At 38.6% G+C, this 24,860-nt stretch overlaps 3 protein-coding genes across 5 annotated transcripts; 2 read left to right on the top strand and 1 right to left on the bottom strand.

The window, feature by feature from the left end:
- Positions 1 to 250: 250 nt before the first annotated feature.
- actl6a (actin-like 6A) lies at positions 251 to 5,431 on the bottom strand. Its single transcript, XM_077716693.1, has 14 exons — positions 5,262 to 5,431; positions 4,414 to 4,490; positions 3,603 to 3,777; positions 2,867 to 2,967; positions 2,691 to 2,788; positions 2,144 to 2,238; positions 1,883 to 1,989; positions 1,608 to 1,697; positions 1,459 to 1,520; positions 964 to 1,078; positions 789 to 869; positions 609 to 704; positions 415 to 501; positions 251 to 345 (listed from the first exon to the last, which is right to left on the bottom strand). The coding sequence occupies exons 1-14, from the start codon at positions 5,284 to 5,286 to the stop codon at positions 265 to 267; spliced, it is 1,290 nt and encodes a 429-aa protein (XP_077572819.1). The 5' UTR covers positions 5,287 to 5,431; the 3' UTR covers positions 251 to 264.
- On the top strand, positions 5,365 to 7,745 carry aldh7a1 (aldehyde dehydrogenase 7 family, member A1). The gene is made up of 2 exons (XM_077716692.1): positions 5,365 to 5,524; positions 5,850 to 7,745. The coding sequence occupies exon 2, from the start codon at positions 5,855 to 5,857 to the stop codon at positions 7,475 to 7,477; it is 1,623 nt and encodes a 540-aa protein (XP_077572818.1). The 5' UTR covers positions 5,365 to 5,524; positions 5,850 to 5,854; the 3' UTR covers positions 7,478 to 7,745.
- Positions 7,746 to 8,403: 658 nt separating this feature from the next.
- On the top strand, positions 8,404 to 24,801 carry LOC144196244 (guanine nucleotide-binding protein subunit beta-4). Of its 3 annotated transcripts, XM_077716179.1 has the most exons (12): positions 8,404 to 8,562; positions 12,358 to 12,447; positions 16,683 to 16,889; positions 17,472 to 17,510; positions 17,749 to 17,855; positions 18,107 to 18,121; positions 19,090 to 19,153; positions 19,288 to 19,450; positions 20,098 to 20,164; positions 20,426 to 20,627; positions 20,855 to 21,071; positions 21,450 to 24,801. In XM_077716179.1, the coding sequence occupies exons 3-12, from the start codon at positions 16,833 to 16,835 to the stop codon at positions 21,554 to 21,556; spliced, it is 1,038 nt and encodes a 345-aa protein (XP_077572305.1). In that variant the 5' UTR covers positions 8,404 to 8,562; positions 12,358 to 12,447; positions 16,683 to 16,832; the 3' UTR covers positions 21,557 to 24,801. The 3 variants fall into 3 exon arrangements, with proteins under 3 accessions (XP_077572305.1, XP_077572304.1, XP_077572306.1); XM_077716178.1 differs by lacking the exon at positions 8,404 to 8,562 and having other exon boundaries at positions 12,116 to 12,447; XM_077716180.1 differs by lacking the exons at positions 8,404 to 8,562; positions 18,107 to 18,121 and having other exon boundaries at positions 12,121 to 12,447.
- The last annotated feature ends 59 nt before the right edge of the window (positions 24,802 to 24,860 follow it).

Raw genomic sequence — 24,860 nt, 5'->3', positions numbered from 1 at the left:
ATTTAAGGAGGGAGCTGACCTAGCCATTTTGGGGTTTGCTAGACAGACGAAAAGAAAAAATGTCAATTAGTAAGGTTTAGTTCCTATTTTATCTTGGGATGATTCAGCACACCAAATATTATGGCAAAGAAATTTAATCAGACTTCAACAAAGTGATAGACAAAATTGGAAATGTGAATGTTGCTACGCACACCCACAAAGACAAACTGCTTTTAAAAAAAAAAATACAAAATGAAATTTATCCGGTGTTTTAGGAGTGTCAAATCAAGGGCACTTTCTGTCAACACACTGCTTTCCTCCCTCCTCATACTCCTGTTTGGATATCCACATTTGCTGAAAGGTTCCCTAAAAAAAAAAGAAAAATCATTTGTCACAGACTACAAATAGTTAAAGCAGCACACGCCATGTACTTACAAGTGATGCTAAGATGGAGCCTCCGATCCATGCGCTGAACCTACGCTCCACTGTGGTATTGTTGGCTATCAACTTCAGTCGCATGCTCTATAAGTAAACAAAATAAAACATCCATTTATTATTTGACTGAAATGACCTATGTTCAAAATACATTTAAAAAAAAGGACAATTGGATATAAATAATAAGCACACACCGGTGGAGTTTTCTGAGAAAGTTCTCTGTTTAGGCGATCAGTGAAGCCCTGAATCAGTGTATTTCCTCCTGTCACCACTACGCTGCCATACAGCCCCTGACACAAAAGTCAAATATTAGCCACAGAAAGTGATGTAAAAATTCCAACCATTATCACATCAAAATAAATGTCAATATTCACCGGTCGGATGTCGATGTCACACATTCCAACGCTGGTTGTCACCACGTGGCCCACTCCTAACATTGTGTTTCCAGACAAACCCTGATAATGGGACATTAGAGAGTAAGTGCTGAACCTTCACAAAACCTTCACGGTCCATTATATGCTGTGTGGCATTAAAACAGGCAAATCATACCTTGGCATTAGAGGGGTCAAAGAGGCCTTCAGGGATTTTCAATCTCTCTGCACCAAAGTCACAGTTGTAGCCGTTGGGTAGCTCATAATGAACTGTGGGCATCTGGGCGGCAACTCTAAAATCACAGGATGGCATTCACTGTCAACTGACTCATCTTGAATGTCAATTTAGCTCAGAACGCTCCTAAGATGCTAGAAAAGTGCACATTGCAGCCCATGCTCAATTTATTTTATCAATGTACAATTGGAAAGTCAATGCTTTAACTAAAAGTGACGTCTTACTTTTCACATCCATCACAGATGGGCCACTGAATTATGTAAATTGTAATGTAAACATGCAAGAATGCTAGTAGCCAATAGACGCCACAAGATGGAGGCAAATTTTTTTTTCTAAATTTAGTAAGATACAGTGGGGCTTTTGCCAAGCACAAAAAGCTTTAGCATCGATGCGACAATATTTTATGGGATGAATTGCAAAAGGTTATTTTTTTCTCACTGTTCGTCATATGGCGAGTCAGACACCTGCAATACAGAGGCCTGAAAGTCTTGGATCACACACTGTAATTACAAAGAGAAGACATATTTGTATAAGTAAAAATTGCAGTGTAAAGCAACATCTTTCCAAGGCGAGACGTTTTTACTGACATTGCACATGTAGTTGTGCCACGAACGAGTAACTTGAGGTAGTTTCTCCTTCTTCTTCCAGCTGGCCGGCGAACCTTCTCGCACTGCATCCTAAAAGCAGAAAAAAAGAAAATGAAATCCTACTTTACTTTTTGATCTAGAGTTGACTTGAAAAAAAATAAAAAAGCCCAAATACAATTCAAGTAACAAAAAGTCAACTCATCAAAAATAAAACAGGGTCAGCTCAATATCATAATTACGTACATTCACTAAACTGAATGATAAAATGAGTTCACCTTTGACGCAATCATGTAAGGAGGAATGATTTCAACATTTAACTCTTGGAAAAGTTCTCGACACTGCATGCTCATGAAATCTCCAGCCAGGGGCGACTTGACGATGCCTGTAAGAGAAAATAAAACTTGGAGTAATTAACAGTACGTACACATCCTGCAGAACTTACAAAGAGAAACACAACAAAAGCGATACAATTGGGTGATCAGCCAAAACCCATTTTGCCATAGAATTAAAAAAATGGAACAGTCCGGTAAAGTTACCTTGCTGAAGGACATAGCCATCATGTACTGGGATGGCTGTGGTGTGTGTGGCTCCGCTGTCCAGGACTAAGCCCGTAGATCGCCCATTGGCGAAACTTTTTCGAGTAAAGGAATCATAGCGACACATGTATGACAAGCATATGACCAATATAATGCATCCTTTTATATATATATCACTTGTTTAGTTATAGAAAGTTTCCAGATGAGCCCCAGTTGACGTAAATTCATGAGCCTATCATATTTTAAATGTCCGAGGATTTATTTTTTTCTCAAGTTACTTTATGCTCATAACAAGTTGGAAATGTGCCAATAGAACAAGTAAAAAATTGTTTTTAAAAAAAGCCTTTATGATTTAAAATGATCATTTTTAAAATGTTGCCCCCCACTCTAACATATTTTTACACACTAAGTAACAGAATTTAGTCAAAAATGTATATATACATTTAAAACAAAGACAAATTGTTCCTAGGAATGATGGTTTTGCAGTTTACGCACATTGTGAAGCAGAATCGTAATAGGGAAGGAGGCAAATAAAAACAAAGGATACGCTGATAACACGGCTGATTTGCAAAGAAAGAAGGCAGGAATGTTGTAGTGCTCGAACATCAATTCAGTCAGTTTCTCTCGTTTTGCTCGTGTGTTCCACTGCAAAGATAAAACATTATTTGATATAACCTGAAAAAATATGGAAAAAAACTTCATCTTTCAGAAAGAGTAACTCACAGATGCTTCTGACATTAGTACTGGATGCAGGCTAGGTTCTGACTTGAAGTGCATCCTATAGGTGTGATCTAAAATGGCTTGAAAACTGTCCCAGTCTTCAACTATAAAGGGGGAATAAAAAGGTTACACACAAGACATTTTAATCTAAAAAAAAAGAATACAACCTTGATCATGTTAAAGCATTTTCCAATGCAAACTTAATATATGCTCCACATTAGTCCATGAAACTACAGTACCAAGTGAAGAATAATCATCAAGATACTGTGCCCTAAATGCACAAAACACCCAAGTGCTTTTGTGTGTCACATTTAGAAAAAAAATGGATTCATTCATCGTCACCACTGGCTCAGTTTAAAACAAAAATAGAGCAATGGTGATTTTTTTAGATTGTAATTTGAGCAGCATGCACCTATGTTCTGGGCCAGCTCTCTAAAGGAAGCAGTGGTCCCACAATGCCACTGTACTTCAATTAAGATCTGTGTCACAATGGCCTTAAAATAATCTCATCTCCATGGGTTCTAATGAGCCTAATACACTGGACCAGCATACTTTACATGAGTGATCTCTATAATTATCTTTAAATACTGAGATTACCTGGATTTACATTATTTCATGTGTCTGTATTAATAGTGATAGACTTCCAATCCACTGGGAAAACTGGCAATGATTAGTTATTGATAGCCTTGGGGTTACTACTATTCTTTGGCAGGTAAAAAGGTGCCATATAAAGACTCACTCATGCCGTTCTTGAGAGGAGACATGACCTCCATACTCTCTCGTGGGACCCTGAGTTGGTTGGTGTCAATGTAGTAAGCGGTACCGCTCTGTTTGCCCTTGTCGCCATCTGTCTCCATGGGAGTGGTGCCATCATCACGCCCCAGGGTCACACCGATCACTGTGGGGAAGTCAGCCTTGGAGGGCATACAATCGTAGTTAGGTTGTGTTTTTTAAAGACAATTTACTGACTATAACAGAAACTCTTTGCACACAGTCTGTAGAAGCCCCATAATGTCAATTGTGTATATGTTCTGATGTGTATAATCAACAGTGAGAACTGTCATTTGTTTTAAATCTCTTCTTATCTAACAAAGATGTCAATGAAAATCTTTGACATATTATTCTGACATTATTATTATTGTGACAACCTACAGCTAAGAAAAATATTGCTTTTTAAATCAAATGATATTCATGATCCAAATATTTTAACCTCTGATCATTTGCTTTATTACTTGTGGTGAATAGATTGGAGTTAATGTGTGTTAACTTCCAAGGTTACCCTGCAACTGAATGTCATTTTAATAATCCTTTCCTTCCAATTTGAATTTGCAGTAATTGCTATACCATTTTAGGACTAAAGGATAATTACTCAATTTATTTTCACACAAAAGAGAAACATGCTAGTCGTCCACAATGGTATCAACTCGATATATGCTGCCTGTCTCTTGGGTAACAGACCTAGTTTCCTGACATCATCAGCATGCCACAAGAGAGAAAGTGAAGATAGGGGGTGGACACTTTAAATCAAGTAATTAGAGAGATATTCTTACTTTTGGACAGTCTTCTCCTGCATAGCCAGCCCTCACCGTGTATGAGCCAATGTCGAACACCAGGGCTCCAACCTCATCTGGACAAAATAAAAAACATATTGGAGTTTCCAGAATCAATATCTCCCTTAGCTTACTGGGATACTAACATTACGGTTTTGTGCAAACTGTACACACAAAATTAGATCAATGTTCTTCCCATAACCTTAATTCTAGATTACAGGGGTTAATAAATGAATGAAAAAGTCACGCAGTTTTGCAAATCAGTATCAGCACAATACATAAACGCCAATGTTAGGTAATGTGCTAGAGTAATGTTTATAAAAATTCTTAAAAAAACAAACATTTCATATTAAAAAAAAAAAAAGTTTATTCAACAACCAAACCAATATGAAGAACGCATTGCAATACTAACATTTATTAGGGTTTTACATGTAAAATAAAGTGTAAAAAATATGTTGCATTATTTAAGTTAAATAAGACTAAATACAGCTATTCAGATACAGTTTGTCCAATTATTTCAGTAACTCCTTCAATAATTTCGCTGAAAAACAACCACATGATTCCAGTCCTGCCCACTTTCATTCATTTCAATGCATTAAGAGAGTAACAATTTCAGGGTGACCGAGTGGAACGACTCCAAAAATGCAACTTGGCATTCCGACATCAATGCAAACATAAAAGATCAAGAATCAGCGAATGAATGAATAAAGAGAAGCTTGAAAAATATTGATATGATTCCAACCATACAGTTAAGCGGTAGCATGGCTAGGTCAGCAGGCTATCAAATGCGACAGAAAAAGACAACAGGGGAAACTGATCCCTTTCTAAGATGATTAAATGTCACTCACCACCACCGTACACTCCGCCGCTCATCTTCGAAAAGTTCACAGCAGCGCGTTTATATGATAATATGTGTTATTATTTCAGAATCACAACAAAGGGGCTGCGGGAGCTAGCACAGAACCGTAACCAAGCGGGCGCAGTTCGCGCGTCACAGCGACCGTCCAATCAGAAAGCCATGAAGCGAAAGTGTGGTGACGTATTAATGAAGGGACAGCAATATTAGCTCCATGCTCGACCGTGGACGTGGCCCTGCAAATCACACAGCAAAGTAAGTAAAATTGAGCGATCGTTTTCGTTTAAAAAAAATCTTTGAAATTGATGCAAAGAATAGCTGATTTTTTATGTCGTAATGTTGCAAAAAGGTCATTCAGTCAGCACTAAACTCAAGACCTTGAACCACGGTCGACCATGACACTGACGGAGAAAAAAATAGACGGGTGTCAAATCACGGGGGCGCTCAGTTTGGAGTTTAAAATTAAGAAGTTGGCATGGCTCCAGTGCAAGTTATACACCACGACCATATTGTAACTGTTGTCTAATTTGTTTTTTGTGCAAAAATTAAATGCTTGAGTAACTTTTTTTCTTCTTTCCAGCACTCATGCAGCACTGCCTCAACCTGACTCTCGCCCGACACAGCAGGGTCCTCTTGAGAAATAAATTGGCATCTGTTCACCAGTCAGCAGCCATGTCGGGTCTTCTGATTAGCCAGCCCAAATACGCTTGGCTGAAAGAATTAGGTCTTTCAGAGGACAACCCTGGCGTTTACAATGGCAGCTGGGGAGGCAGTGGGGAGGTCATTACCTCGTACTGCCCTGCCAACAATGAGCCAATTGCCAGAGTAACCCAAGCTACGATGAAGGAGTATGAAGATACCGTCTCTAAGACAAAGGAAGCCTGGAAGATGTGGGCGGATATACCAGCTCCAAAAAGAGGGGAGATTGTCAGGCAGATTGGTGATGGCCTGAGAAAGAAAATCAAGGTTCTTGGGAGCTTGGTGTCTCTAGAAATGGGGAAGATCTACGTTGAAGGTGTAGGAGAGGTTCAGGAATATGTCGACGTGTGTGATTACGCTGTTGGTCTTTCAAGAATGATTGGTGGGCCCGTCCTCCCTTCAGAGAGGCCAGGCCATGCCCTCATCGAACAGTGGAACCCAGTTGGTCTGGTTGGGATCATCACAGCATTCAACTTTCCTGTAGCGGTCTATGGCTGGAACAATGCTCTCGCTCTCACCTGTGGCAATGTCTGCCTGTGGAAAGGAGCACCGACTACACCTCTTACAAGTGTGGCTGTTACAAAGATTGTAGCTGAGGTGCTGGAGCAAAACAACCTGCCAGGGGCCATCTGCTCCATGGCATGTGGAGGGGCTGATATCGGCACCGCCATGGCCAAGGATGAACGGGTAGATCTGTTGTCCTTCACCGGTAGCACACACGTTGGCAAGATGGTGGGAACGATGGTCCAAGAGAGGTTTGGACGGAAACTGCTGGAGCTTGGTGGGAACAACGCTATCATTGTGTTTGAGGACGCTGACCTTAATCTGGTCGTGCCCTCTGCTGTGTTTGCATCCGTTGGAACCGCAGGCCAACGCTGCACTACCACAAGAAGGTTAATGCTTCATGAGAGTCTCCATGATGCAGTGATTGAGAGGATCACCAAGGCCTATAAGCAAGTCCGCATTGGAGATCCCTGGGATCCCAGCACCTTGTATGGGCCCCTGCACACCAAACAAGCTGTGGAGCAGTATTTGTCTGCAATTGAAAAGGCTAAGCAGCAAGGCGGCACTGTTGTCTGTGGAGGGAAAGTGATGGATCGTCCTGGAAATTACGTCGAGCCAACCATCATCACTGGGCTGGCCCACGACGCTTCGGTGGTCCACACTGAAACCTTTGTCCCCATTCTCTACGTTCTCAAATTCAAAACCGAGGAAGAAGCTTTTGCCTGGAACAACGAGGTGAAACAGGGCCTATCCAGCAGCATCTTTACCAAAGATCTGGGCCGGATCTTCCGCTGGCTGGGGCCCAAAGGATCCGACTGTGGCATTGTGAATGTCAACATTCCAACAAGCGGGGCTGAAATCGGAGGGGCTTTTGGCGGAGAGAAGCACACGGGAGGTGGCAGAGAGTCTGGAAGTGATTCCTGGAAGCAGTACATGAGGCGCTCAACCTGTACCATCAACTACAGCAAGGATCTTCCTCTTGCACAGGGAATTAAGTTTGAGTGACACTTGTTGAATAGCTAAGAATATTGTGACATCTCTTGTCACTAGAAAAGGTCAACTTTTGAAACAAGTTTAACTGCTGTCTATTATGTAGCTCTATGATTTGGGGGGGGTTTCATCTAAATTAGGGATTGGAATTCTGCAACCTTAAAGAAGTCTGAATGAAGTTTTCATGTTGATTTAGCGGTTTTGTACAAGCACTTGGAATTTCAGTGCTCTTTGAATGTTTCACATGTCTTATTCTTCTAAAATAAAAGAATATAGTCATTTATTTTTGGCCAATGGTGTTGGTTTCTTTTGTCACTGTCTTCACATGTAATTCTTAAAACAGAGTTTTTATTTTTGGGATTCTCAAAATTAAAATCACTGCTGCAGAATGCCAAAATCTCTCACAATAGTTAATGAAATGACAAGTAGAACTAGCACCAAATCACTGCTGATAAGCAAAAGCAATCACTAAAGATTCATGATGGAAACTACACCAAACACAGTAGAGTTATTTATACATTCATCAATCTGTTACCGTATAACCATCAGGACCAAAGTCACAATATATTAAATAAAATGCCTATAGAAAAAGCTAACAAATTTAGTTTTTGATGTACTTTAACTAATATGTAGAGAAAACAACGTTTACTTTTTAACTGTTACAGTGACATCTGATCCATTTACACAATGCAATGGGGGGGGGGGGGGGGGGTCCAATGTTCTCTATCCATTTAAAAGAAGCAGTAAAAGCCATCAACCATCAACACTTACATAACCAATAATGCAATTTGCCCCATTAAAACAGGAGAATTTTTAAAGGTCCTTGACCTGGATCCTAAAGCAATGACATGATTCCATTGAAAACACAACACTGTCCCTTTAACAAAAATAGTGCTCCATCTCCCATCATCGTTTCCTCCCATCTCCGCACTCTTCTACTCAGTAGCTTCATCTGCCAGTACTGCCTCACACACCATTTATTAATTCTCCTTGAAACCTCTACCCGTCTGAAAAGGAAGGATCCAACACACCATGCCATTCAGGACCTACTAAAAAAAATAAAAAATAAAAAGACTTCCTGTGCTATCTTCTTGCAGTAGGTAAGATCGCTCAGTAATTGTTTTCCCATATTGATTTAAAATAGCAGTTTTGGGATTGCAAACATTCCATCCATAGAGATAATTCTTTGTCTAAAGGTATATATGGCCATACATGGGATTTTATAATAATGCAACTATACAATATATGGATATCTGGGTGTACATTGTTTTGTATATATCATTAGTACCAACTGTATATCGAGATTTATGTTAGGAAGCTGTGCCCCACCATACAAGCGAGGATTCTGTTGTAGTACTAATTGTAAGATTACAGTAATGAATGAATGATGATTGCTACACTCATGTTGTAACTATGGTAAGCCTTGCTTGAACAAGAGGGTAGCATTGTTACAAATATGTTGCATAATGTTTCTTTTGTAACTAATATGTATGATTCACTTCTCTGTAAAAGCACGTTGATTCAGGCTTCATGGTTGCTAGAAATCCAATAGAAGAAGTATTGGAAATTCCCCAAAGCACTTTGCACTTCACTGCACATTCATTTGCAACAATTCTGGCCTTCATATTTGATGATGTATGATTTATTAAGTAAAGAAGTCTTTTCGGATAACCTCACACTTACAAAAAAAATTACAAATTATCTGTAGTACTGGTTGGATGTCTTAAAAATATGTATTTCCTATGAGTCAAACATGTATACACATCAACAAAATGTGTTGTTTTGCTCAAATTCCAGTTAATTTTAACCAAGAGGTGTGCCATAGATTGACTACCCTGGTTACCACTCAATTGGAAGGCACTTTTACACAAAAGATTATTTACATGCAAATACACACATTTGGATTATGCATTTCATTGCAGTAGTAATTTGAGGTCCAATAGCATTTGGCCTTGTGCGAGCAGCAACCCTGACTCCATAATCGGCATCCAGCTCGCCAATCTAGTAATTCCAACGCATCACGAGAGACATTATCACTAAAATGATGAGGGCACTTCATCAAACTGTTGGTCAGATTGTCGCTCATGTGCCAACAATAGAAGTGAGATTAGACAAGAACCTGTCAAAGAGGGCAGTGTACAGTTCGCTGTCATACACCGCATCTCTTTTCCAAATTTCAATGAATAGCATTGTGGAGATACACATTATTATATATATATATAAAAAAAAATACATATATAATATTCACAAGTATTTGCATTTGCTGAAGCTTGAAGAATGCCTCAATCTAAGAAATATGTGTGCCACGTGATTGTGATTCAAATAAGAGCTTGATTTTGTTTGCCAGCCAAAAAGTGAATCTTTTAAACTGTCAGCCTTGATTTACTGAAGAAAGATGCTGTGAGTTAAGTACAGCGCACATATTTTAATTCGCTTCACACTCTTCAAGTCCCCCCCCCCCCCCCCCCACAACCCCCCCCCCCCCCCTATAATACATTATGCATAGAAGCTGTGGCTCTCCCCGGTTTTTCTCCTACCTTCTTGACGTCAGCAGCCATTTGTGAGGGTTGCCTTGGCAACGTCCAGCCTCCCTGGGCGATGTCTGGTGGATAAGACAGTCCTGATAAAGCCTTTTAAGGACCTGCTGTTGCTAAACCGTTTAATTGCCTTTGATAGAGTTAAAATATTACATGATAGGGTCCTTTGGGACAGGTTTTGATTCTAAGTGAAATCTAAAGTGAAAAAAAATTCTAAGCTCATTAAAAATGGTCTTGTTCCCTCCAGTTTATTTTCCAATGCATTTTCAATATGCTATTTGGTTATTCATAACAATGTGATGCAATTCAAATGTGACAACTGAAGTATATTTACTGTTCTTTCATATATATTCTCCCTTCTGATGCCAAATTATTTTGCCTTAACCATTTCTTTACTATAGATAATCCACAACTTTGTCAACGTTTGCTTAATAATTAGGTGTCATCTCTTGTTATTTTATCAAGAGCTATAAAACAACAACAAAATTCAAATCTTTATTAGTTACTATGCCTCATTTTGCATCAATGCAAAATATCTGTAACACATTATCCACCGTTTCCAACAATACAATAGAGCTACTGTACAACATAAAATGTCAAGGCTGTTTGACACTATTTATACCTCAACCAATGTGTGTAAAAATGCTGTAATTCATTAGACTGCATGTAACAATACAACATAGCTACTGAGCATATAAGATGTCCATGGTCCTTGTTACTATTTATAGCCCAACCAACATGTGTGTCTCTCCTTTTTCTTTTTTTCAAACATACAGCTCCTTGATGGTCTATTTTTGTAGTATCACCCCCCCCCCCCCCCTCCTCCCTACACCCCCTTTCCTCCTCCTCTTTTGGTTGCCAAGCAATGGACTCGGTGGTGTGATTGGCCAAAGACCTGCCTTTGGACACTGACTCTGAATCTCAGATGCTAAATGCATCTAACCGCTTATTATCAGAGATCAACTAAAGATTTAGATAAATAAAAAGCAGAACAATTCAACATTGCAGTCTTCTATTCCATGAGTCATTTATGAGATGGAAAAAATAGAAGTAAGATCATACAGCTGCTCTAATTGAATTATTGGACAACACAAATTGGATCATATATTATTCTTGTGTTTAGTAACTTCAAGTCATATTTGACAACAATAATGGCAATATAGTTTAATCATGATTTTCAATTTACAAGCAGGCTCAGCACCATTTTTTTAAACCCTTCCACGACAATACTTAGTTTTGCTTTATTTCTTTCTATAAATTCATTAATGATAGAATTAAAAAAAACCTCTTCCAACAACAGATCAACTAAATACAGTATCTTACTAATCCTTATTATGTGCTTGGAAGCAAATCAGTTTGACACACCTAAGTCACTGCTGGGTGTGAATTCAATTAAACCTAATCTGACCCCATGCCACTTCGAAAGGAAACCAAACACTGGGCAACTTTCATCTTCCCTCGATTGATTCTAGCTCGTGCAGAGATATGGAAAAGTCTATCCCACTGCTTCCTTTCATTGGCCACATTAAAAATTCACTCTAACCTAATGGAAAAAGATCCTTTATATGAACCATGTATGCATGCAGTCCAAAATTTGGCAAAGGTCTCAATCTATCTCCCTATAAACGAGACCTTATGCTCAAGTCTTAATTCTAAATATTTTTGGTTGCCAAATTTGAAGTATATCTAATTTATTTTAGACTTCCTTCTGTCATTCCAGCTCTTAAACGTCACACCATACTTATGGTATTATTAGTGTGTAACACATGCTGCCTGTTTGTGCTTGTAAGAAAGTCGTATTGTGCCAATTAGGTAAATACAAGCAAATATTAGTTAGCAAATTTCACTTTAACAATTTGTGTTTCTGTGATTTGAGCAGGCTGTCTGAAAACTGAACAAATCCGTGGTCAAATTTGACTGAGTGTTGTAACCAGTTTTGTACATATAATACTATTTGCTTCCTGTACACTGGTCGCTTCCTTTTTCACTAGCTGAGCTTTCAGACTGTACCATTTTTGTACGGGTCCCACTTTGATTTTTCCCCCTATATTTTCCAGTGTTTAACGAATATTTATTATAGAAATTTTATATAATCAGGGAGCTAAGTCAAATATGAATCGGTGAAAACAGAGATTCACTAAGTCTTACTTCAGTTAAAGGAAATCCCGACTCGCAATCCAACACAAGGCACCCCCTCTTCGGTGTAGGCTGTTGCCATGTTCCCACTTTCATGGGTGTGGTGATTAGCTTGTTTGGAGAAAATTTTGACAAATCTGACCACAGTGGTGCACGCTCCAAAACCTGCGAACCTCATAATCCACTATAAACGTTATTCTTGTCATTTTCCCCTTCTTGCAGTTGGAAATATGATCATCGCGTAAGACTGCACTGGCGTGACACGGACTATTAAATCGTGCAAGAGTGAAGGGAGGCAAAGCTGTTTTTCAGGTAAAGACGTGCTGTCTGGTTTTACAACGCCGATCTTGTACATTTTGTGTTTTTTTCCTGCTTTTTTAACGCACTTTTACTCGCCATCGTGTTAAATAAAATAATTTCGAGCCTCTCCTATAATGTCACCGAGTAGCTGTTGACATAATGTCCCTATGATACTACTATGTTGTTGTTTTTTTTCCAATTGGTACTCGACAGGCGGCCCAATTTTATTCTGAAATGGCACTTGATCTATTTCAATATATTACGTGTTTCCTTTTTGTACTAGTGTAACACCCCACCACCCTATTGACAAATTTATATAGATCTATCATTCTACTACTGTCGTTAATTTGGATGCTCTTCATGACTTTTCAGATCAGCTATTTCAAAGTCTTGGAGATATTAAACAATGTAGCATTGATTCATGACAGTCGGGTCATGGGCAACACTATACGTTTTTGCTTCAACCATCTGCATCTGTGGTTTAAATCATCTTTTCCCAATAGAAAACATGGTTGTCTTTAATTTTGACAAGCCCCGCCTTCTCTCATTCCCTTTGTTTGACGGTGATGGACGTCCAATCCATTTGGACTTTCCCAGTGTAAATGGTTGGTCTTTCGCTGTCAATGGCATTAAATATTGATCATTGACTAACATTTTTATTTTGGACATCTATCCCCGTTAATGGCAGTGTTTAAGTGAAGATCTTATGCACGTGGGCCAACAAAGACATTATAATGCATAAACATCAGCAGTGATGAACATGCGGCTCTTGAGCTGCATGTGGCTCCAGCCACAAATAAATGGGGCTCTATGCTTCTTATCACATTTTGTATATAATGTTTCTGTTCTTTTTATTTTCTCTTAAAAGACACTCAAATTCATCAGGGCCCCTGAAAAACAAATAATACATTAATAAATTATATTGTTGAGTTGTGCATATAGACCTGAGCTTCCACAAGTGAAAGATTCATTCATTCATTCATTTTCTGAACCGCTTTATACTCATTAGTGTCATGGAAAGTGAACGATTTAGGAAGTGAATACACATTGCCTGTACGGAAGTCAAGATAATGTAATTTAATAATATTTGATGATTGTATCAAATACATAATTATGATTATAAACAGTCTGACATTGTTTTCTCTCTAGGTTGATGAAACAAAACTCACGGGCTTGTATGATAAGACATTTCCCACGCAGGTTTGGTGACTTCACGCACCACAAAGTAAATGAGCATTTAATGGTTTGTGAGAAATGGGACCTACCTTACTGGAAAATGTACTTACCTGAAGCAAAACAGCATATCTTTCATTCTCTAGATGTTTGAATGAGTCATGAACCGCACGCTAATAGTAAAAGAGGCAACATGGCTACTGAATTTAAAGATATCAGATGGGTGAAAGTTCAAACTTAGCCCTATTTTTTTTCCCCATTTAAAAAAATAAATAATACACTTAAACTATGTGGGACAATAGTATTTTATGGCACAAACATTAAAACTATGAAAAATCTTCATTTACGTTAATAATGATCATGTGTATGCAGCAACCATGTTATTGAACTATCCAAAAAGAGAAGAGCATCTTGTAATGAGAATTTAAGTCAATTCTAATTGGTCAAATAAAAACTTGTTCAGCATATAGAAAGAAAAAAAAAACAGACATGGGAAGTGTCCAGACTTATGATTACTGTACTAGGCCGAAATTAATGGCTACATATATGGCTATCGCAATATCTCGTCTAAAAGTACCATCTGTTTGTGTTTTGTGCGTAGTGCATTCCCAAGTAATCTTGATGTTTTCACTCCCGGATGCAGGAAGAAGCTGTAGAAATGACACAAAACGGCCTCATGCCGTTCTCTTTTCATAAAGATGTTCGTGTGTCGCCATTTAGATTTTTTTTTTTTTGCAAATTCCTCATGGATCATCAAACTTCATGATCATATCAAGAACCTTAAAAGACCATTTTACCTGTGCCCTTAGTATGACTCTTATTTAAGCCTAGCCTACGTATACATCTTTTTATGTGACTCCAGTTAAATGAATTATTTGTCCAACTGAAAATAAAATAAGCTAACAAAAAGACTTGTGTGCATGTCACATTCACTTTGTTTATTTAAATATTTGGCTTAGTGAGTGTCTGCCTGCCTGGACTGACACTGGCCAGATCATTGAGCAGAAATGGCCTCTACAGATCTCTCAAATAGTTGTGCCAAACAGCATTATTTCTTATGGATGGCAGCTACTTACTAAATAATGGTCAGTGCCAAGACACAGCCACACGTGCGCACTTGTGCCATGCTGTTGGGTTTGTTTGTTAGGCATGTCACAGGCCAAGAGCCTTTCTTCAGCCAGTTGCGTCAGCCAGAGGAGAGTGTGACGTCTTTCCTAGGCAGCAATAATGATTTCATTGCTTGGCTGTACTCGTGCATCATTTCAGTCTGAATCCTCTTAAGATGAGAAAAGGCCACCATGTATTTAAGTCATGAAGCTTGAAATGTAGCCTGTTTTATACTAAAAATGGGTCCCTAACTAAAATGATTTTAATCTAAAGTAACAAACCTTCACATCTCTTGAGATTTTCTTGATGTCCTACACAGAAGGGAAAGTAGGACTGTAATTGTTGAATTATAGAAAATGGAACTGAAAATTTAATCTCGGGGTTGTCTTGAAGTGCACTTTTCCAAGCGCTGTCAGAATCGCATTTAGCCTTCCCACAGTTAAAAAAAAAGAAGGCTGGACTACATACATGCACACAAATGGAGACTTATTCACATACAAATGAGTAGTCTGGCTCTAGAACCATTTAAACACTCTGCACTATAAAAAATTGGGACCAACTCCAGTGGTGCACTTCTTCCTTGGCCTATGATTCACCTCTTGAGTTTCGTGCAAAGTAATTACAAGTATTCTTTGTATAATCCCCCGTCGTTGCCATTGGCCAAGGCACAAACAGTTCTGTATATATATATATGGACCGTAAATGGAGAAATCCTGGGCTTTGTGTTAACAAATTTAGAGATTTGTTTCTTGGAGAACTGTTTGCTCTTGTCTTATTTGAAAGGCGTGCACCTTGGCTGCTTTTCATATACGCCCTTGATCATGTTTTTCAAATCCTTTTCGCTTTTGACCTGAACTGGATGTAGCGTTTAACACAATTGTGTTTAATTTCCCTCAATATGACACTGAGATATTTTAAAGAGTGACAATGTGAATGCTCGTGTCTGTCTGGTGAGACAGAAGACACCAGTTCTTCAACACAACTCGTTTGTAATCTCTATTGGGGCATTGAAAAATTCTATTCAACATGGTTTTATGATTTAAGACATAAAGGAAATTTCCCCAATACATGATAAATAAAGTTATCTAATCGAAAGACCTGTGGGTGCACTATTGTCTATTGTGAGATATGGACATAAAAATGCCTACTCAGTTATTCAACTCTATTGTGGGTCTAAATGAAATGTTTCATCTCCAAGTTTTAGTGGTACAATAATGAGATATGCAAACATTTTAATAGACCCCTCCTTCTTAGAGACAGGCCCGACTCATTTAAAATGCTAGTTATTGTTACTGTCCATGGAGGGTATTGTTGGTTGGCATGGTAGCAGGTCCGTCGTCTTCCGGGTATGACGTGTCACTCTTGTCCTGGCAATTTAGACAGTCTGGCTTTACTTCTTTTAATGCCAAGTGCAACCCTGACTTACTCAACTGCTTTCTCATTTTTGTGAGTGTATCGAATGTACAATCTTTGTTGACAATGTACATATTTAGATCCTGAAACTGTACCCAGTATTGTATTTTCTATGGGCATTCGTTTACAGTCTTACCAGATGTGTTTCCTCCAGCTAGATCATATTTGTGTCAATTATACAGAACGGCCCATGACCCTTGTGAGGACAAATGGTACCTAATTTTAAAGAATATGTAGAAAAGCAACACAATACAAATGTGGACTTTTATGAATAGTGTGTAATGGGCTACTGTGTTGCTTACATCAGACTCATGTTGAGATAAATTGCAACAATGTAAAATGCTCAGTGAGTTAAAGGTCAGAATGTGGATCAGATGGCCTTTTTGAACCATACTGGGGGTTGTTTGAAGAGCAAGACCCCCCTCCAGGCCATTGCCCTCCTCCACCCTTTTCTGCTCACCAGACAGGATACAGTACATTGGCTGGATGGAAGGATTCATAAGTTTGCATTTATGTTCTAAATGTGATTGTGTTTTGTTCCCTTTTTCCTGCAGGTGTCAGCTGGCGAGGGAGTGAGGTTGTGCGTGTTTCCACTGTGTGTGTGTGTGTGTGTGGGTGCGAGAGTGCGTGCATTCCGTCACGTGCATTTTCCTCGCTCAGTCAGTGTTTGGTGTGGAGTGTGACCTGAACACATCCCAGGAACAATGAGTGAGCTGGAACAGTTGCGGCAGGAGAGCGATCAGCTACGCAATCAGATCCGGGTACGCCAACGTCGTGTATATAGTTGATTTTATGCAGGCACACTTGTGGGTGTGTGTGATATTTACACGTGAGAGACTGTCTGCCTAATGTAAGAGATGTGGCGCACGACATAAATGTTTGTCACCGCTCTTTGTCATGTACGATTGTGTTTGTGTTTCAACCAAATAGGGCATTCTTTTAACTTCTATGCTGCCATTGAAGGCTCTGGAAGTCTAATCCATCTTGATTGGGAGAAGTAGGCAGACAGTTGTTGCATGTCCCAGTCAAAATGGAGCGGACATCTGGCGCCAGTCAAGTGCTCTGCATAATGACCATTCACAGTCAGAACTCCCAGTAGAAATGAATGAGATGTCTATCGTCAATGATGGCCAATAAAATAAATAACTTTTAGATTTTTTGGGGGGGCTGTAACCAGATTTGATTTGTTATTATGATTTTTGCAAGGATTTTTTTATTGATATGTATGTTTGTAATCTATACAGGGGTAGAAAGGCATGTGTATATACGTGTGTGTGTTATTCTTCTTCTAATCACCACTTGCCTTACAAAGTATTAAAATATGTCTTTTTTTTCCACTGCAGGATGCAAGGAAAGCTTGTAGTGACTCTACTTTGTCACAGGTAATCAGCACTATATATATAGAATAACATCTCTATTGTTTTGTTTTTTTCTGATTGGACACACACACACCAGATCCTCTTACCAAATTGAAAAAGGCTCACCCATTGTTTAAGTGATTCATAGAATTCCTATTTAATTAGTAGAAAGTATAACTTGTTTTCATTTTCTTTTAGCTCAACCTAGGGTTATATCTAAGTGGGGTGTAGTCATTGACACTCCTTCCTGTGTTTTTGGTAGATCACAGCTGGTCTGGACTCAGTGGGCCGGATACAGATGCGGACGCGGCGCACTCTCAGGGGCCACCTGGCTAAGATCTATGCAATGCACTGGGGGAGTGACTCCAGGTAGTGTCATCTTTTTTTTTTCTTTCTTATGACAAAGCAAATATTAGCTCTGTTAAACTTTTCATTTTCCGGCTTGCCAAGGACATGTGAATTGAATTACAGTATGTGGATATCCTGGTTCTGTAATAAAGTGTTGTTAACTGCAGTTTGCAGCATATGTTAATGTGTGTGTGTCAATGTTTTATGTCGATCCATGTGCCCTAAATCTGTGTCTCTGTCCGTCTGTCTCCCAATGCAATGCTCTTGACCAGTGAGGGCAGTCCCAGGTGTGGGGCTATTACAGCTACTACTGCTTACGACCACAACTTCTACTAATATGACTAATACTAAATCACCATAAGGGAATGTCACTGGCACCTCCACTACTTCTACTAGCTTGTGTTAGCACAGACTTACACTCTCATTAATATTACATTAATAATCTTTCAATCCACAGTGGTATCAAACACAGCTTGTTTAATAATATTGCCTTAAACATGCAGTTTGGGAACATTTTCGAATTCTTGAATCACCCATTTATAGCCAGTCTAAAACAATGGTCATAAAAATGGAATGTACCAACTGCATTTTTAACTGTTTCACCAAGGTTGACTCTTTGCATGCAGTCCTAACAGTGGCTTTCTATTTGAATGATGTGCATTTTTGGGGAAATCCATAACTGAAAGCTTTTTATTTTTTATTTAGACTATTTTTAATATGATTTGAATGGTTGAGATGCCATTTTTTTGGCATGTGTGCACCCTCTTTGTGATCCAGCAGGGAGTTTATTTTGTACACAGCTATTGACATTTGCGCTCGGTGGCTCCCCGCTTGATTGTAAGCACAACCCCATCAAGCCGCTTCCTGTCCCTAGAGAGCAGGAAATATGAGGTCGTGGTGTTTCCACATTTGCACTATTTAGGCATAGCTGTTGTCTCCTAGTCTTTTTGGCATATCCTCCTCATTTTCGTCCCATGCTAGAGGTCTAAATACTTGGAGTTCACTTTTGTTTTTCTTTGCCCTTTAACCTTCCCACCTCTGGCTTTACAGTAGATATTTATATGCTAATATTTCATCAAGGCAATGCTGTAAAAAGGAAGCCAAGAATGCCACACTTTAGATCTTTCCTACACCGAGCACGTACGGTGGCTTACTGTCATTGCTTTGAAAACACCACATGCATGAAGTGTAGATATTAGTATGTACATCACATGTATCCCTTGCATCACATTTTTTTCCTTTTTTTATTTTTCAGGCTTCTTGTCAGTGCCTCCCAAGATGGAAAACTAATAATCTGGGACAGTTACACCACAAATAAGGTGGGAAAATCTGGAACAGTGAACCGTTGTATTATAGAATATCCTTCAATGTTTTTTTTTTTGTTTTTTTACAGTTTAAGCATTTCATTGTTTCATGACAGCATTGATAATAAAATGTCTATTGACATCCACAGATGCATGCCATCCCACTTCGCTCTTCCTGGGTCATGACTTGCGCCTACGCCCCTTCTGGAAACTATGTGGCTTGTGGTGGCCTAGACAACATTTGCTCCATCTACAGCCTGAAGACCCGAGAGGGCAGTGTGCGTGTGACCCGTGAGCTACCAGGACACACGGGTGAGTAAAAAATATATATCGTGCATTGTTGTTACTGTCATGAATTCTGTCCTCCTTATGAAGGTAAATATAATGAAAACCATGTTCAGAGATGAAGTTGGTGAGAGACTTCCTAAATTGCCAATATATTTTTATTGATTCCTTGTTAACTAGAAATACCGAGAAAAAAAACGTGCTATCAGCAGCCTAATTTCAATACCCAGGAAAATGGTGGTTAGGGGTTGCATGCTCCATTTTGCTATAGTACTAACAGTGCTTTGTGGAACAGATCCCAGAAAACCGCTTGATTAAAAAATGATTCACATGTCTCACAAGAAGGAAGGAATTTGAAGTGTGTGGCAATAAATCTGGAGCTATTTGAATTAGTATTTGCAAGCCCACACCAACCAATAATATGCCACAAAGCAGTCAACACCATGAGTCTTGTTTAATGTATTTTTACAAGACATTCTCTGAGCATCATAGTATGTCTTTTTTTTCAAATACCAACACTTATCTACTGTATTAGTGCATCATACTTACCCAGCTAGCAATTTGTTTTGGCACCCTTATTTAGTGTATCTTCTCCTTGAGGTCACAATAAGTGTAATCTGGAGTGTAATCGAATTCCCCTTACTAATCAAATTTGTACATGTGTTTTCTTTCAGGTTATTTGTCCTGTTGTCGTTTCTTGGATGACAACCAGATACTGACAAGCTCTGGAGATACCACCTGGTGAGTGTGTATCTTCTGAAAGTTCCACTTGCATCTCTTCTCTTGAAGGGTGGAAGAAGTATTCGAGTATGCTGTTTAAAAATAATAATAATAATAATAATAATAATAATAATTTTACCTGAGATGATGTTGCCGACCCAAAACTCTTATTACCATTGGTTAATTCACTGAGTTCCTGAATATACAGTGCATGGTCCACTTGACAACAACAACAACAACAACAACAATAATAATAATAATGTAACCCTATGTATCTCCTAGTGCATTGTGGGACATAGAGACAGGCCAACAGGCCACAAGCTTCACTGGCCACACAGGGGATGTAATGAGCTTGTCTCTCAGTCCCGACTACAAGACTTTTGTGTCTGGAGCTTGCGATGCCACCTCCAAGCTGTGGGACATCCGCGATGGGATGTGCAGACAGTCTTTCACTGGGCATGTGTCTGACATCAATGCAGTCACAGTGAGTATCAAAATCACCAGTACTTGGGGTATTTCATTGATTGGACTTTGCTAAACCGCAACCCATACTCCATTTCCAAAGGAACCTAAAAATGTCTTTTCTCTGAGACATGGCATGGGCATGTTTTGATACTCAAAATCTTGTCTTTGACAAGATTCCATCATTTGATTGGTGTGTTTAAATAACCGTGAAAACATTGTTTTTTCCCCGTTTCCTGCTTCTTGCAGTTTTTCCCCAATGGGAACGCCTTTGGCACAGGCTCAGACGACGCCACCTGCAGGCTTTTCGACCTGCGTGCCGACCAGGAACTGATGATGTACAACCATGACAACATCATCTGCGGCATCACGTCCGTAGCTTTCTCCAAGAGTGGCCGCCTTCTGCTGGCTGGCTACGATGACTTTAACTGCAATGTCTGGGACACCCTGAAAGGAGAACGGGCAGGTACGTTCATGCTTTGCCCTGTTGAATGAATGGAGGAAATATTCAGCCATATAACATGCGGTATTTGCAGTCACTATACATCGGTATGTCAAAAGTGCAAAAAGTTCAACAGAAATAATAATACCATCCATTGTTTTATTTGTAATTTGAGGAAAACTACTTCATTTCCACCTTTTCATTGGTTTATTTTCTACAGCATGTTAAACTGACCCACAAATAATGTTGAATTTATTTCCATGCCATAAAAGACATTACCATATGGCAACTTAAAAAATGGCAGATTTTTTTTTTTTTAAACCTCGAGGTTAGCAAAATCAATTGTGTCGGGCCCAGCTGGAAAGTAAGGTTCAAGCTTTTGTTTGTCTTCCCGACACGCAGGCGTTCTGGCAGGCCACGACAACAGGGTGAGCTGCTTGGGTGTGACGGACGACGGCATGGCCGTGGGCACCGGCTCCTGGGACAGTTTCCTGCGGATTTGGAATTAAACGAAACCTGATCTGTCCTCCAACTGCATCTGCCATCTCCTCCCTCAACAAAACCCAACATGACTCGTGCAGGACTGGAGCTGAAGGAGTAGTATACACTTTTTTTTTTTTTTACATTTTATTTCACCTACACAATACCTGAAATATTTGAATATTATCAAGAAGTCAATCAAAAACACACAAGATAAATTGCTTGGATAAAAAATCCAAGCAAAAAAAAACTCAATTTAATTCTAAAATTCTGCGTATCATTTGTAAATTTATATATAAGACAGTTTATATGTATAGCATTGTGTATATGCATCATACATGCATATATATTGCTTGTTATTTTTGTCTTTGTGTTTTTTTTATTTTAATAACTATTTCCCATTATGTTCAGAATTTGTCAGCAAGGGAAAAAGCTCCATACACGTCTTAGGAGGAAGTTTGCATTTAGTTCATGGAAAGCTAGAAATGTGGTTCAAATTTTAAATCCAAACCCAAGGGACACAAGACATCCAATAATTATGATCAAACACAGAGCAACAATTAAGCAAGCTCAAACCCCAGTTATCATGAAGTCAGTATTTATAAATAATAACAATTTCCTGACATTTTAAATGGAATTATCTTATTTTCCACTATGCTCCTGATGCTGTCTCACAGCACACTAGCTTGTAATCAATGTCCTTTACTTCACTATAAGCCAAAACAATACATCAAAATTGCGGAAAATTCACAGAACTGAAACCAGATCAAAATAAAAATAGTGCAGCTTCAAGCATTCCTCTCTGACAATCCCGACATAATCAAAATAGAATTTGAGCTCAGTTTGAGAAAGCCTACTCCACGACAGGTTACTTTTGCAACTCAATTGCGCACAAATCAGCAGCTTCAACTTCATCCTAATAAGACTGCGTTTGAACAGCCTTGTCAGTGGGAACCTTGGAACACGCAAAAGCGATGTGGAGAACCACCAAGGACTGCAGCAACTTTTTTTTTTTTTTTTACACTTTGCAAAGACAACAAAAAACAAGCACTGCGTGGACCTGAAGTCACGTGTCACTTAAAAACAAAAACAAAAACAACAACAACAACGGTTGAACACTCTTCAGTGCTTTGTTTTGTTTCTTTGCCCAAATACAACTTTGTTGGCCATGGTAGTGGACAATGTGCAGATGAGAGACTAAGAATGCACTCACAAATTGCAATTCTTCAACTGAGCACATGTGAGTGAGTTCACTTCCAAAATGGGTGGGGCTAGAAACCTATCTAATGCTAGAACTATTATTTCAAAGGATTGAATTCCACAAATGCTTATGGTAAACAACTTTTTTTTCATGAATATAATGTGGGAAATGGTTCTTATGGTTTCCCCACTCTGATTTCCACACAGCGCCCCCCCCCCCCCTTTTTGCTTCCACTGTGGCTCTTAAAGTAGGGCCTCTCAACCAATCACATTTATACTTATCACACTTAGCACATATATGCATTCTCCATGGCATTATTTGAGATAAATAATTCGGTCTTATTGGCTTTGTAGTGGGAAGAGCATTTTATTGTTCTGCTTCTTGCAAAATGTTTTTTGTTTCAATGCATTTCTGCAATACAAATAACAAATTCATGTATAATTACACTTTTACATTTTCAATTTATTTCAGAAAAGAAATATCACCATTGAACCACACTTAGAAAATCTCGTATCTGTTTCATATAAATGTGTTTAAGAAAAAAAACAAAAGCTAAAAAACACTAGTAGTTGAGAAGCAAAAAAAAAAGGAAAAAAAGCTTAACATTAAGATGATGGACCTATCATGTGTCATCTCAGGTGCCCGTGTCCAAACAATGGACAATTTTCTGCCTTACATCTTGCCTCCATCACCACCACAAAGCAAGCTCATGACTATGGACACTTTTCCACCGGCCCACTTGTTACACTCGTGAACACTAGCACGCTTTTAACACCGACAAACACGACGAGCCTGTGTTTAATCTCTCGAATCTTTAACTTTTCTTGCTTTGACACAACTCATTATTAAGCCTGTGAACACACTCGAACTCTAAAAGCCACCAAGTTTAAAACAATAACAATATTAATCAAACCTGGCTATAGTTCCACCCACTTTGATTCCCAGCTCAAATAGATCGAGTGTGTACATATTTTGCTAATCTGACAGCAAATGAGGTCAACTATTTACTTTTTGGGATGTGTAAGCAGCATTTTTGAGCCAGGATGCCCACAAGGCAAACACTTAATATATGTATTTTTCTTTTCTTCAAATGATGGCATACAACATAACCAAATAGACGAGTAGCTTCATTTCATACTCAACTTAAACTATGTATAGGTGAACAAATTTACAAAATACAGTTGTAGGAATTAGTTTTTATTAAGTAGCCAAACTAGTAAGAAATCACTGATTCAAAAGAATCGTTTTTTTTTTGGCATGTCGTCAGCTTGTAGTCTATTGTAGCTCAAAACTGCCTTTTTAAAAGCCCTTTCAAAATAATTGTCATGATACATTTCAAATGAAATGTATCTTATAAATGAATACAACTATTGAATTACCTAATCTAGTTGTGTAATCAGTAAAATCACCATTACAAAAGTTATTTGACTGGAATATTTTTCAATTGACTTCATTTTACTTTGTCAGGAATGATTATTTTTTTGTAAGCAGCAGGCCAAGTTTAAATAGGTTGTGCCGCTACTAAGTACATATTTTATTTTAGCGAGCTGACGACCATCGGTGCACACCAACTGTTGGTATATGTCCAAACATTTACATAAGGTGTTACATTTAATTTAATGTCACTCGGTATGTTCTCAAACTTTCAGTAGTTATTTACATTATTAAACAGCCAAAATAACAATACTGTAGTTTTCTATGTGGAAGTGTCAACCTCAGTGCCAACATAAAGTATAATTTTGGGAGTCATTAAACATGATAAACACATGCAGTGCCATTACCCAGCACCCCCATGCCTGTCCTAACAAATAATGCACTGCCTTTTGACTAAGTTGCTTTATCTCTTATTTATTGTTTCATGTTTTAAGCCAGTAATGACCCGGGACTTGGTGCCATGATAATTCTCTTACAGTGCTAGTTTGTGATAAATCACTTATGGAATAATTTTTATAGTCTTTTTCACACCAGATCTTTCTTTTCTTTTTATTTTCTTTTTGTATTTGTACAGTGGCTTGGTGATACTGATATGTTGCCATGAGTTATTGTAAACAATTAAAAACTTTTGACAAAGAATGTCATGTGGTATTTAGTTTGTTTACATTCCTACGTCGAATCACTTTTACGATTTTTAG

This window comes from Stigmatopora nigra, chromosome 5, assembly GCF_051989575.1.
Source record: "Stigmatopora nigra isolate UIUO_SnigA chromosome 5, RoL_Snig_1.1, whole genome shotgun sequence".
Taxonomy (NCBI): Eukaryota; Metazoa; Chordata; class Actinopteri; order Syngnathiformes; family Syngnathidae; genus Stigmatopora; species Stigmatopora nigra.
This window is presented reverse-complemented; position numbering and strand designations above follow the sequence as displayed.

What these genes read in the sequence shown, in the direction of transcription:
- actl6a (XM_077716693.1), bottom strand. Translation starts at nt 5,286, where the DNA reads ATGAGCGGCGGAGTGTACGGTGGTG. An exon ending in TACTAATGTCAGAAGCATCT is followed by an intron (nt 2,789 to 2,866) that starts GTGAGTTACTCT and finishes TTATCTTTGCAG; the next exon opens with TGGAACACACGAGCAAAACG. An exon ending in GGCACAACTACATGTGCAAT is followed by an intron (nt 1,521 to 1,607) that starts GTCAGTAAAAAC and finishes TTGTAATTACAG; the next exon opens with TGTGTGATCCAAGACTTTCA.
- aldh7a1 (XM_077716692.1), top strand. Translation starts at nt 5,855, where the DNA reads ATGCAGCACTGCCTCAACCTGACTCTCGCCCGACACAGCAGGGTCCTC.
- LOC144196244 (XM_077716179.1), top strand. Translation starts at nt 16,833, where the DNA reads ATGAGTGAGCTGGAACAGTTGCGGCAGGAGAGCGATCAGCTACGCAAT. An exon ending in ACAGTTACACCACAAATAAG is followed by an intron (nt 19,154 to 19,287) that starts GTGGGAAAATCT and finishes TGACATCCACAG; the next exon opens with ATGCATGCCATCCCACTTCG. An exon ending in CCTGAAAGGAGAACGGGCAG is followed by an intron (nt 21,072 to 21,449) that starts GTACGTTCATGC and finishes CCCGACACGCAG; the next exon opens with GCGTTCTGGCAGGCCACGAC.